General features: G+C 48.7%; 1 protein-coding gene and 1 long non-coding RNA gene across 6 annotated transcripts in view; both read left to right on the forward strand.

The window, feature by feature from the left end:
- The first annotated feature begins 595 nt into the window (after positions 1-595).
- On the forward strand, positions 596-9,823 carry LOC150043072 (uncharacterized). 4 transcript variants are annotated; one of them, XR_016533444.1, is made up of 6 exons: positions 596-1,014; positions 1,582-1,723; positions 6,283-6,405; positions 7,120-7,310; positions 8,834-9,097; positions 9,676-9,823. It is a non-coding gene; the product is annotated as an uncharacterized LOC150043072 (long non-coding RNA). The 4 variants fall into 4 exon arrangements; XR_016533447.1 differs by having other exon boundaries at positions 8,975-9,097; XR_016533445.1 differs by lacking the exon at positions 596-1,014 and adding an exon at positions 1,238-1,355.
- Positions 9,824-10,554: 731 nt separating this feature from the next.
- Positions 10,555-12,521, forward strand: part of Slco2a1 (solute carrier organic anion transporter family member 2A1) — a 52,514-nt gene continuing 50,547 nt past the window's right edge. For both annotated transcript variants that reach the window (XM_090323562.1, XM_090323563.1), the window contains exon 1: positions 10,555-11,918. In XM_090323562.1, the coding sequence (XP_090179688.1) occupies positions 11,823-11,918 (96 nt within the window). In that variant the 5' untranslated portion in view covers positions 10,555-11,822. The remainder of the gene's footprint in view (positions 11,919-12,521) is intronic.

Below are 12,521 nucleotides of genomic sequence, written 5' to 3' on the forward strand. Positions count from 1 at the left end.
AAATGCCAGCATCATGACATCTTACCTGTGGAATCTGCACCTTAGGGGAGTCCTCAAGAGCGGCTTCTCAGTCACCTGGGCAGTCATCCCTTCCCCTCTTTCCACCGCATTTCCCCAACCCCCACCCCAAGGGCTAGGGGCTAAAATACTTAACACTAGTACCTTGAGGGTGGCACAGACCAATCCCTAGCCACCTAGTGTAGGATTATTAGTTTAACAGGGAAAAATTACAGAAGGGGTGGGGCTAGGAGTTTGGCCTAGTGGTAGAGTGCTTGCCTAGCATGCACAAAGACATGGGTTTGATTCCTCGGTACCACATACATAGAAAAAAAAAAAAAAAGCTGGAAATGGTGCTGAGGCTCGAGTGGTAGAGTGCTACCCTTGAGAAAGTCCAAGGACAGTGCTCAGGCCCTGAGCCCAAGCCCAGGACTGGTAAAAATTAAATTAAATTAAATTAAAATTACAGAAGCACTCAATTCAATTTGCATTTCAAATCAACTGTGGAGTTCTCTTTATAAATATAAAGATGCTCCTATTATGGACTTGCTATAGTATTTATGCTGTTATTATATGCTTTTAATCAAAATTTGTTCGTTTTATCTGAAATTCACATTGAACTAGCATCTGACATTTTATCTGGCGGCCCTAACTTGGCACCCGGACCCACTGTTATGCTCCATCAAGCATCAGAAGCTCTGTCAGGAACCTGTAACCATAGTAACAGCTGAGCAATGTCAACATGCCACACTGGAGGGCAGATTCCGGCCTTGCCTGGCTTCTAGAAAGCGTGGTTGGCTTTTTGCACTTCCATTTCTACCATCTCTGGTCATTTTCATTTCTGTTCTTTTCTCATGAATGTAGTTTGGGGATGGAAAAACGTTTAACTTGATGAAGACAGGATGATAAGAATATCTACCTCCTGACATTGCCCCTGAGCAAGGCTGTCTCCATGGACGTCCTTGTGACTGGTTCCCATAGATGGCCAGTGCTGGGCTTCGGTCTAACACTATTCTGGTAAACAATCATCGGTCCATTACATGATGAAGTTTGTTGTTGTTTGTGTGTGTGTGTGTGTGTGTGTGTGTGTGTGTATGCGTGTGTGTGCCAAGTTCCACTTGACTTGGATAGGAAGAGGCTCTGAATGAGAAGACATTGGACAGACCATTCACTCTGTTCTTAGGACTCTACGACAAGAAGGAATCTGAGTCCAGAGAAGCAAAGCTAAGCCTGTAACTTTGAGCCACACAACCAAACCCACCTTTGACTGGATCTCTCACCTTGCTAGCTAGCATGGGGAAAGGACAGTCATCAGCTGGAGCAATACATAGGAATTCTTCTATGGCCCAGGGGCCTGGGTCAGTATCTCCCAAATGGAGAGCCATCTATACTGTGCCTTTTAGGTTCACAAACTACTGTGTTTCTGCAGTTGATCATGAGTTTACCTTGCTGTAAACTGGAAAAACATGACATCAGACTTCATCATTTCTTTTTGTCACAGTAGGCTATAAGCTGAGATGTTTATCATATTGCTTAACCACTTTAAGTCAAATGTGTGACTTAAACTCAGATGTGTCGTAACAGGACTGTGACTTCCTTAAGGAGAAGGCCTGTGCCTGAACTTGAATGACATTCCTTGGAAGTGACACCAAAAACCCAGTGAAGAACGAGGAGAACCAGGCATGAAAAGAACCACAGCTCATCTCAGCTCTTGGCTCTGGGCAAGGTAGGTTTATTCATACGTCTTGATACTCAAGTTAGTCCTTTAAAAATCTATCTTTTGGCTGTCATTAATCACTCCTAGCTGGGCCCCTCCTCCCTACCCTCCCCCACCCTCTTGCCTGGCTCTTCTGCACTGCCCTCCAGGGTGTGGAGAGTGAGGGACACCACTAAAACAATGGAATCTGACAAGGAATGGAGGCATAACAATCAAGGGCTGCCCCTCCCTTGCAGCTTCGTGGGAATAGAAATATCCAGAAATGGGAGAAAGCCCTGGATGCATTGAATATAGAATTGGGTGCCCTGGAAGAGGGGGTGGGTTCAGTGCCAAATGGACCTGAGACCCAGGAAGAGAAATTTTAATTTTACATTATTAAATGACCCTCTGTGGTTGTCTGAAAACCAGTTGCAGCGTTAAGAGGGTTGGTTGTATGACCCAGGACCTGAACCAAAAGAAGAAGGTGGGAGGGTGAGGGGGATGGGGGGAAGAAGAGATGAGGAGGAGGAGGAGGAGGAGGATGGAAAGTACCAAGAAAAAGCAAGCAAAGAAGATTGTGACAGATCTTCTGGAATGGATAGGTCATCCTGGAATGCATTGATTCATTTACCCTGAAATATTTATTAAGTACCTTTAGAGAGCCAGGCCATGATCCCAGCCCCCTGTACCACGGGCTTTATGAAAGTATAGCTGATTTGAGTGATTAAATCAGATCTGGGTCTTAGAAAGGAGGTGAGTATCATTTGATTACAGTATTTACCAAAGAAAATATCAAATATTTTTAGACTTTATCCAGAGAAACCCTATCTCTGCCTCCGCAACTCACATGTTCAAGAGTTGCATTGCTTTCAGCCCTACAAACGATCAACCCCCTTTTTCCTGTCCGGACAGAATCAGATCTTATTGGCTATGGGAGTGAGGAATCAAAGTAAAAGTCACTCCTGGTACAGATAGAAGGCAGAGGAAGGAGCTGGTGGTTCTGAGACCCAGCCTCAGAGAGCGATACGATACTGACGTAGATGTAGAGAATATCTGCAGCTCCTACCTGCAGCAAATGAATTTATTCTGTCTCCTCTCCAAGGCTGGCCTTTTCTCTTGGGTAGACAGCCATTCTTACTTTCAGACATCTGACATCCAGAATGTATGCTCTGCAGAAGACTACAGGGAGGTGCCAGGGAAACAGAGGACATTCACTGACTGTTACTTATCACATGTTTAGTTCTTTGTGGAAGCATGGATTTGTATAGTCAAGGAACTTATGGCTCACACCTGTAATCCTAGCTACTCAGGAGGCTGAGATTTTGAAGATCATGATTCAAAACTAGCCTAGGGCAGAAAAAGTCCAAGGGATTTCATCTCCAATTAGCCAGCAAAATATTGGAGGAAGCATGCTGGTAGAGAACCAGCAGAGCAAACACAAGGCCCTGAGTTCAAATTCTGGTACTGGCAAAAAAAAATTACAAAAAGTAGAAATTGAACATTATGAGGAAACAAAAGGGATACAAATGTAAATTGTGATATTCTCAGGGCACTTGGTGCTAAGTCGCCAGTGGGGTACACACAGCCTCTCACATTTAGCTGATCTGAGCATGGGGTATCTCGATTCTTTCCATACCCTTGTGCAAGTAAGAATCACATTACAGAAAGGACACCGGTGGCTCATGCCTGTGATCCTAACTACTCAGGAGGCTGAGATCTGAGACTTACAGTTTGAGGTTAGCCTGGGCAGAGAACTCCATGGGACTCTTATCTCTAATAAACTCCCCCAAAATTAGAAGCAGATCTGTGGCTCAAGTGGTAGAGCACTAGTCTTGAATGAAACAAGCTCAGAGACAACATCCAAACCCTAGGACTGGCATACAAAAGGAAGGAGGGAAGTCATAGGGCTTGAACTCAAGGCCTGGATGCTGTCCCTGAGCCTCTTTGTGCTCAAGGCTAGTACTCTGCAGCTTGAGCCACAGTGCCACTTCCAGATTTTGAGGGGTTAACTGGAGATAAAAATCTTGGCTCTTCCTGTTCAGGCTGACTTCAGGTGTAGATGCTCAGATCTCAGACTCCTGAGTAGCTAGGATTACAGGCCTGAGCCACCAACACTGGTTATAGATTCTTTGTGAGCCTGATTTTTTAGTGCTGTGCATACACCACATGCTGTTTCCCTGCATGTTTTAGGAACCCTTTACAGCTGGACCATTGCTCCAAAAGGCTGGACAGTCCTGCCTTTGCCCTTGCACGCACTTCACTCACCATGGCCTGAGCTCAGCAGAACCAAATGACTTACTGGGCCCAGAGCCTGAAGAATGGTAGCACAGGCCTCCATGATCCCCACCCCCCACACCCACCCTTGATAAGATCCTCTCCAAGTCTAGACCCTGATACTAAGCAGGGCACCCCCTCTCACTGATAGCCTTAGCAGCCCATGCCCTTTGGCCCTAAGACAAGAGAGGTCTGGTAATCCCCAAAGGAAGATCAGGTTGATTTCATCAGAAGAGTTATCCATCAGCGAGGGGCAAGTAGCAGGCCAGCCACTCTACTGACCTTTCTATTAGTAGCTCCGGAGGGCATCAGAGCTGGGAGGTCAGAGGCACTGTGGACTGTCTCCCTCCAGGGCCCAATGTGGTATGGTAGGCATGATTCCTGGTCTTTATCCTTCTGCCAACCTGAACATTCTCTTTCAAGTCCCCTGTAACAGGGCCACACCTCCCCAGGTGCTCTCTCCTTGTGACTATGTACTGGGAGGAGACCTAACTCCAGTGATCTCATCAGGTGACTCAGAGACCTGTCCTTCCTGGGTCCAGGGTGTGTTACAGTCCCAGGTCTAACTGAAGGGCCCATGAATTTTTACTTTATTTTGTTGGTCATGGGGCTTGAACTTAGGGCCTGGACACTGTCCCAGAACTTTTTTTTTTTTTCCTCAAGGCTAACACTACAAGCCATAGTACCACTTGCTGATATTAGTTAAGTAACCCCTTTCTGGTAGTTAATTGGAGATAAGAATCTCACAGACTTTCCTGCCCTAGCTGGTACTGAACCGCAATCATCAGAATCTCAGCCTCCTGAGAAGCTAGGATTTGCAAACATGAGCCACCAGTGCCCAGTTTCCCACAGAACTTTTATGTTGACAGCATAGTTAATGCTGTCTGGGAGAGTCAAGAGTCAAGCTGAGGATGGGACAAAACAGGAAGAGTAGCAGAACAAGTATGAGAGGCAGAATAGGAGCTACTATGTATTTCCAGAGCCCTGGCTATAGCTTGCTGAACTGGACAGTTTGGGGTGGGGTAGAGGGAAGAAAGCATATCCTGAACTAATCCCTTATCTACTCATGCCTGGGAGGCCAGGAGAGGCAGGTTCTTCCTACAGTGTGGTCTAGCCCTCTTTTCCCAGGTGGCATCCAGCTCTCCGTATGCCTGTGTTTGCACCCTGTTCCTGCCCTGAAGGCTCACATACCACCTGATATGGAATCGGTCCAAACTGTGATATGAGACTATATAAGTGTTGTGGCAGGGCTCTTACTCCCTTTTCCCAGCAGAGAGAGAGAGAGAGAGAGAGAGAGAGAGAGAGAGAGAGAGAGAGAGAGAGAGAGAGAGAGAGAGAGAGAGAGAGAGAGAGAGAGAGAGGAGGGGGGAAAAGAGGGAGGGGGAGAGGTAAACTGGGCCATGGAGAGAAGAAAGGCAGGAAGCTGGGACCGAATCCCTTCCAGGAAGTACAGGAAACTCAGATCTGTACAAGTAAACAGGAGGGGGAGCAAGGAGACTTCCAGAGAGTTGAGTCTGAGGACCCACCCAGGCTTGATCCACACCCTGGGGGCAGGTCAGAGGCAGGGACACCTGCTTCATAGTAATCATGCAAGTCAATACAAGTGTTTCTGGAACCCAGGAAGTGGATGGAGAGGCTCAAGGGAATCTCAGGACCCAACTCTGCTGTAGAAAAAGTAGAAAAGATTCCAGAGGAGGGAAGAAGAACTGAGGGAGCTTTAAGAAAATTGATTGGCAGGCCTGGAGTTTAGCCTAGTGGTAGATGCTTGCCTAGCATGCACGAGGACCTGGGTTCAATTCCTTGGTACCACATACACAGAAAAAAGCCAGAAGTGGTGCTGTGGCTCAAGTGGTAGAGCTCTAGCCTTGAGAAAGTCTAAGGACAGTGCTCAGGCCCTGAGTTCATGGCCCAGGATTGGCAAAAACAAAAAAGAAAGAAAATTGATTGGCATTGAGTGTGGGGGGGTGGCATTTGCACACATGCATGTATACATTCATTAGGACCTGGGCAAAACCTCAGGGCTTTGGCTCCAGAGAAAAAAGATGGCATTTAGGGTTTGTCCTGGGACTCTTCTTGTTTCCCATGTACACACAGAGGGAGCGTTTCAGAGGAGAGAAGTGTGAGGTTAGGAAAGAGTCTATTACCGGCTGCAAAGAGCCTTCCTGGATCCAGAGAAGACCTCCAAAGGAGAACAGTCTGGAATAGTAGGGAAGAGACAAAGCATTGTTAAATTCCAAGGAGTGCCAAGACACTAAACCGCAGTGACCAGGTCTAGGGGAGTGTGTGTCTAATTTATAATCTCCCCACAGCTATAGAGAAACGAAAGATAATTCTTCTAGGATCATCAAGTCCAATGCCTTGATCGTGTGAGTGAGGATTCTTGTTCTCGATGAGGACGCAACAAACCCATGGCCTCTGACCTACAATCCAGAGATGAGGTGAGAGGTTTGGTCTACCCCGAGGCAGTAGCCACACCCCCTTCCACCCCTGCTCAGCCTCAGGCTGGCTGGGAAATGAAATGAGCTCCACACCTTTGTCTGGACTGCTTCGGGACAAGGCAGACTCTGAGGGGTGTTCTTCACAGCAGGATTAGTTATGTTATTTCCTCTGAAGTGCTGGCCTTTCTCTGTGGACACCAGGACAATGTCACCATGAGGAACAAGAGGCCTATGTGATAGAACTCAAGCGTAGCAGTGAGTCTGAGGTTCATGTAGAAAAATATGAGTGTGCAGGCCGAGAGTTTGGCCTAGTGGTTAAAGTGCTTGCCTAGCATGCATGAAGACCCGGGTTCAATTCCTGGGTACCACATACATAGAAAAAGGCCGGAAGTGGTGCTGAGGCTCAAGTGGTAGAGCTCTAGCCTTGAGAAAGTCCAAGGACAGTGCTCAGGCCCTGAGCTCAAGCCCAGGACTGGCAAAAAAAAAAAAAAGAAAAATATGAGTGTGCAAACCAACAATTTAGTAATGATAGTCCTGACAGCATGAAGATAAAGGACTTGTTGCAAGAAAGAAAGTGGGGAGGGGGTAAGGAGAGAAGGGAAGGATCTCAAGTCTCTATTTGTAAAACATGAATATTACAGACATCTCAACTATTGATACCAGCAGATGGTTTAAATAATTCACAGGATGATAACAAAGATGCTCTTCCACCAGGTATGATTGGGTAATCTGTAATTCCAGCTCTTTGGGAAGAAGAGATCAAGAGGATTGAGGTTTAAGATCAGTTTGGGTTAACTAGATTCCTCTGTCTTCGACCAATAACCTACGCATGGAGACACACACCTGTAATCCTGGCTACTATAGAAGTATAGGAAGGAGGATCACGGTTCGGAGGTTAGCCTTAGGTTAATGCTTGAGACCCCATCCAGAAAAATAACTAAAAACCTAAAGGGCTGGGTGTATAGTTCATGTGGTAGAGAACCAACTTCGTAATTGCAAGGCCCTGAGTTCAGCTTCCCCCATCCTCTAAAAGATGTCCCCTCATGTAGAATGGTGTACAAGGGTACACTTAAAAAAGTTTTTTTTTAAAGGTTAAATTATGATCATGGAAAGAATTAGGAAAAGGAAAACAAGTTCAACCAAATTAAGTAGTGGTTTGACCAGGCACCAGTGGCTCACGCCTGTAATCCTAGCTATTCAGATCTGAGGATCTAAAGTCCACGAGATTCTTATCTCCAATTAAGAACCACAAAAATTGAAGTGGCACTGTGGCTTAAAGTGGTTGAGCGCTAGCCTTGAGCTCAGGGAGTTCAAACCCCACAACTGACAACAACAACAAAATAGTGGTGTGGAGTCACAGGTAAATAAATATAACAAAAACCCAACTCTCCCTGCAAAGTTGAAATATGGTAACTTGTTTTTGAAAGGGTGTGATGAAGTTATCAAGCCATTTCAAAACAAGTATGGCAAAGGCAGGCACTAGTGGTTCACATACCTATAATCCTAGTTACTCAGGAGAGTGAGTTCTGAGGATGGTGGTTTAAAGCCACTCAGGGCAGACAAAGCTGAGACTCTTATCCCCAGTTAACCAGTAAAAAGCTGGTAGTGGAGACATGGCTCAAGTGGTAGAATGCCAGTCATGACTGAAAAAAAACTGAGTGAAGAATGCAAAGGCCTAGCTTCAAATTCTAGTCCCTACATGGCAAAGAGACTCAATGGGTCCTGGGCTCAGTACCAGACAGAGGTCATCGGGGTGCTTACTGAACATGTGTTGAGTGTCTGCCGAGAGAGTCCCTGCAGCACCATGCCTTAGCTCTCCCTGTTGGGAAGGGATCTGGTAAAGTTTTCTGACTGGAGTTAGTCTCAAACTTTGGTCTTCCAAATCTCAGCTCTCATGTAGCTAGGACTACAGCAACAGCTTTTCAATATGCATTTAAATATTTTATCATTATTATCAAGGTGATCTACAGTTACATAAGTCAGGTAATGAGTGCACTTCTCTTTTTTTTCTTCCTTCCTTCCTTCTTTTTTTTTTTTTGGTTTGGTTGTAGGGCTTGAACTTAGGACCTGGACTCTGTTCCTGAGCAATTTTGCTCAAGGCTTACATGCTACCACTTTGAGCCACAGTGCCACTTGGAGTTTTTGAATGGTTGACTGGAGATAAGAGTTTCACAGGGCCTTTCCTACATGGACTGGCTTCAAACCATGCTCCTCAGATCTCAGCCTCCTGAGTAGTTAGGATTACAGGCGTGAGCCATTGGTGCCTGGCTATGAGTACATTTCCTTTTGGACAATGTCAGTCTTTTCCTTGCTCTCTCAGTTTTTCCCTCCTATCCCCAGTCACAATACAATAAACATTTTTAAGCAGTGGGTTGTACAGGTCAAATGGGGGATAGAAGAGAATTAACACAAAGTCTTTGTCCTCAAGGAGCTCCCAACTGAGTTAGAGAGAGAGAAGGCTCTGTCTACTGATGCCAGGGCCATCAACCACCACAGTAATGGCAGCTGTGGCCTGGGCCTTGGCCAGACAGTGGACATTCAAGCATCAGTTCCCATATCTTTGTAACAGTTCCACGAAGCGGCCATTGACATCATCATCTTAAAGAAGACAACCAGGATCCAAGAGATTAAGCAAGCTATATAAGGTAACCCCGCTCATGGAACAAAGTCAGCATCTGTGTCAGACTACAAGGTTTGTGCCCTTAGTCACCACAGATAATATCTCAGTCCTTACCTGGGATAATAAAGGGAGGGACACATTGGGTTGTTTTGCACTTTCTCCCTTCCAGTTCCTCCTCAAATCAGTGACCTGGCCTCAGCCCATATCCACCACTGGAAACACTCTCATCACGGCCCTCATTGCCAGATCTCACTGTTCCTTGCTCTTTCCTTCTCTTAAGCCTGGAGAGGACTCTGTCCTCCTCTTCAAAACACAACCTTTGATCTCTCCATACACCTTGTCCTGGTTTATTTCCTTCTTCTCTGACTCTGGCCCTTGCGCCACCTCAATGTTATGGTTCATCCTGGATCTAATTTCAACACACTCTCACTGGGAGATTCATTCTTCTCTCTTTCCCCAGGGGATCCTCAAACCTATATTTATTGTTCCACATCCACCCTGGGCACTGCACCTGTACAGCCATCTGCCAGCTATCTGACTTTATGTGTATATCACCCAGGCTGTATGAATCCCATGAGGGCCCATGTTGACCCAGTGGCTTTCCCTCCTTCTGCGTCTTCTCTCTCATCAATGCTGGTTTCCCAAGCCAGGTCCTGCAACGTGCCTGTAGATTGCATGGAAGGATGCTCCTCAAGACCACACATGCACACACAGCGCACCTGTGTGTTAGAGGTGATGCCCAGCCCTCACTGCACACAGTTAAGTGTCTTTGCATTCACAATTGTCCAAGGGGCCAGAAAGGCCACTTTGCTCACCCTTGCTTTTTCTTGCTGCTGTAGGTTTGTGGGAAGCTGGATGGGATAACCCAGTGCTATAAATGAGTGAAGGGCTTCATATACTGTCCACCACCCTAGGGTTTCTAGATGTTTGCTGGCCTTGGGAGCTATAGAAATCCCCTGACACCTGGGGCTCACAGTCACATCAGGCTTAGCAAAGCCTTGGTAAAAATAAGCAGCTCAGGGCCAGGAGCATGGCCTAGTGGTAGAGTGCTTGCCTAGCATGCATGAAACCCTGGGTTCAATTCCTAAATACCACATACGCAGAAAAAAACAAAAGTGGAGCTGCAGCTCAAGCGATGGAGCGCTAGCCTTGAGCAAAAATAGCTCAAGGACAATGCCCAGGCCCTGAGTTCAAGCTCCTAGACTGGCAAAAAAAAGAAAAAGCAGCTCAATGGAGCACAGGGGACTTGTGCCTATAATCCTTGCTACTGAAGCTACTCAAGAGGCTGCAATGTGAGAACTGTAGTTCAAGCCAACCCAGGCAGGAGAAGAGTCCATGAGACTCCTTATATCCAGTTAACCACCAAAAAGTTGGAAGTGGGGCTGTGGCTCAAATGCCAGTCTTGAGGAAACAAAACAAAACACAAGCTCCCAAACCCTGAGTACACACACACACACACACACACACACACACACACACACACACACACACACACACGAAGCTCCCATAGTTCATGGGTCCTGCAGCCTGTGTCTTAGCTGTGGGGGCTTCCTGTGGATATAAAGCATTTTTTCACAGGCTGGGGTGATATTAGGTTGACTACAAGGACTACAGGAATTGAGATTCCTTTCTGTAGCTGTTTTTGGCAGAACACTTTGTTGTTGTTGTTTTGTTTTCTCTGGGAAAAGCCTTAGCTTCTTTCTTTTCTCTAAACTCTCTCCTAGTCCAGGGGAGAAACAGAGCTGAGAAGGAAGACGGTGGGGGGCATCTCCATCTTCCAACCTCCCCCTTTCTCCCCCCCCACCCCTTCTTTCCTCACTGCCAGCAGCACTCCAGGCCAGACCTAGCCTTGCTGACATTTGACAGCTCCAGCAGTTTACCTTGGCTCTGATCCAGAGAGAGTTTGGGCCCAACCCCTGGGGCGGCCCCTACCTCTCCACCTTGCTACCCGCCCCCTCTTCAGCGCAAGGCGAAGTTTAAATATAAATCAGTCGTCAGCACAAACACAGTCCCCGCAAGTCCCCCAGCTCAGCCATCCCCGGAACTGAGGGCCCCCAGGATTTGGACCAACAAGCAGAGAACAACTCTTAAATCTCCCCAGTGCATTGGGTGGGGGTGCAGCTCACTTCTCTCTGCTCCAGGAACTCCCCATTCCCCCCTTCCACTCCGGGGCGTCTCAGACCCCCCCCCTCCACCAGCTCCCTCCTACCCCAGGCCCACCCACCCCTTCCGGGGTTCCCTTTGAGTCACCTGGCCGCCAGACCCCTCCGTGCCTGCCCAGTCTCCCCCATTCCCCCACAGTGCCAGCAGCTATCGCCCCCTCCGCAGTCCCCCGCCCCCCCCCACTCCTTTCCTCCTGCTTCTCCTGGTCGAAGGGATCATCGCCTCCCCGGCTAAGGCGGCGGTCCAGGCACGCTGATCGCTGATCGTAGTCCAGGTCCGGGGCTCGGCGTCTCCCCGGGCTGGCGGGCTGGCTGGCGGCAGGCGCAGCTAGGACTCCCGGGCTCCAGGCACCTGCCTAAAAGGAGCCGGCAGCTCCTTTGACAAGAGGAGGAAGAGAGCGAAAGGAAGGGGAGGAGGAGGACGAGGAGGAGGAGGAGGGAGAGTCCGTTTCATCATCAGCGGCGGCGGTGGCCACTTATAAAAACTTGCGGGCGCGCACTCCTGCTCAGTCTCTGCACTGAGGCGCGCTCCCTCCCCACCGCCATCCCGGCTCGCCCAGCCCGCGACGCGCCCCGGGGACGCCCCAGGCCCGAGGGGACACTGTCCCCACGCCGCTGTTCCACCGTCCGTCACCATGGGACTCCTACCCAAGCCTGACGCGCACCAGGACAGCAGCGCCGCCCCAGGACGAGCCCACAGCTGTCCCCGGTCGCTCTTTGGCAACATTAAGGTAAGCAGAGTCCTCCGGAGGAAAAGGCGCCCAAGACCCAGGACGGGCTGGGAGCGCACGCGGGGGCGGGGGGACCGTGCCCCCCAAAGCCATCGTCGGTGTGCCACCACCTTTGGACAAGAAAGGAGGTGTGCCGGTAAGCGAGTGAGTGCCGTCCTCATGGCCAGAAACCCGGCAATCTAAGTACCTGCTTCTAAATAGGGTGTTGAGGCGGGATAGCCGGAGAGGAGGCCCCCTCCCCTCCTTCCTGGTGCACGCGCGAATGCATTGGGCTTGGAGGTGCCCGGTCCTCCCCCTGTGAGAGACCAAGCAAAGGGCATTCGGAGATGAAACAGGTCAGAGCACACCTGGTCCCGCTCTAGTCCAGGTGAGTGACAGAAGTGTGTGGGGGGGTCTCCTTGGGCCTTTTATCCTCCAACCGGAAAGTCTAGGACTGCTGCTGCAAGGCTGAAGTGCTGAGAGTCCCACAGGCCCTCCCCTCCCCACCCCCAATGATAGGGTCTCCAAAGGTAGGTCGGAAACCAAGCTACCTGCATGGAGCCCCAGGAGAGCAACAGCTCTCTCCCTTCACAGGGTTTACCTAGCAAGTGTCCCCGGCTGGAA

This window comes from Megascapheus bottae, chromosome 32 (assembly GCF_031878675.1).
Source record: "Megascapheus bottae isolate mThoBot1 chromosome 32, mThoBot2.hap1, whole genome shotgun sequence".
Classification (NCBI taxonomy): domain Eukaryota; kingdom Metazoa; phylum Chordata; class Mammalia; order Rodentia; family Geomyidae; genus Megascapheus; species Megascapheus bottae.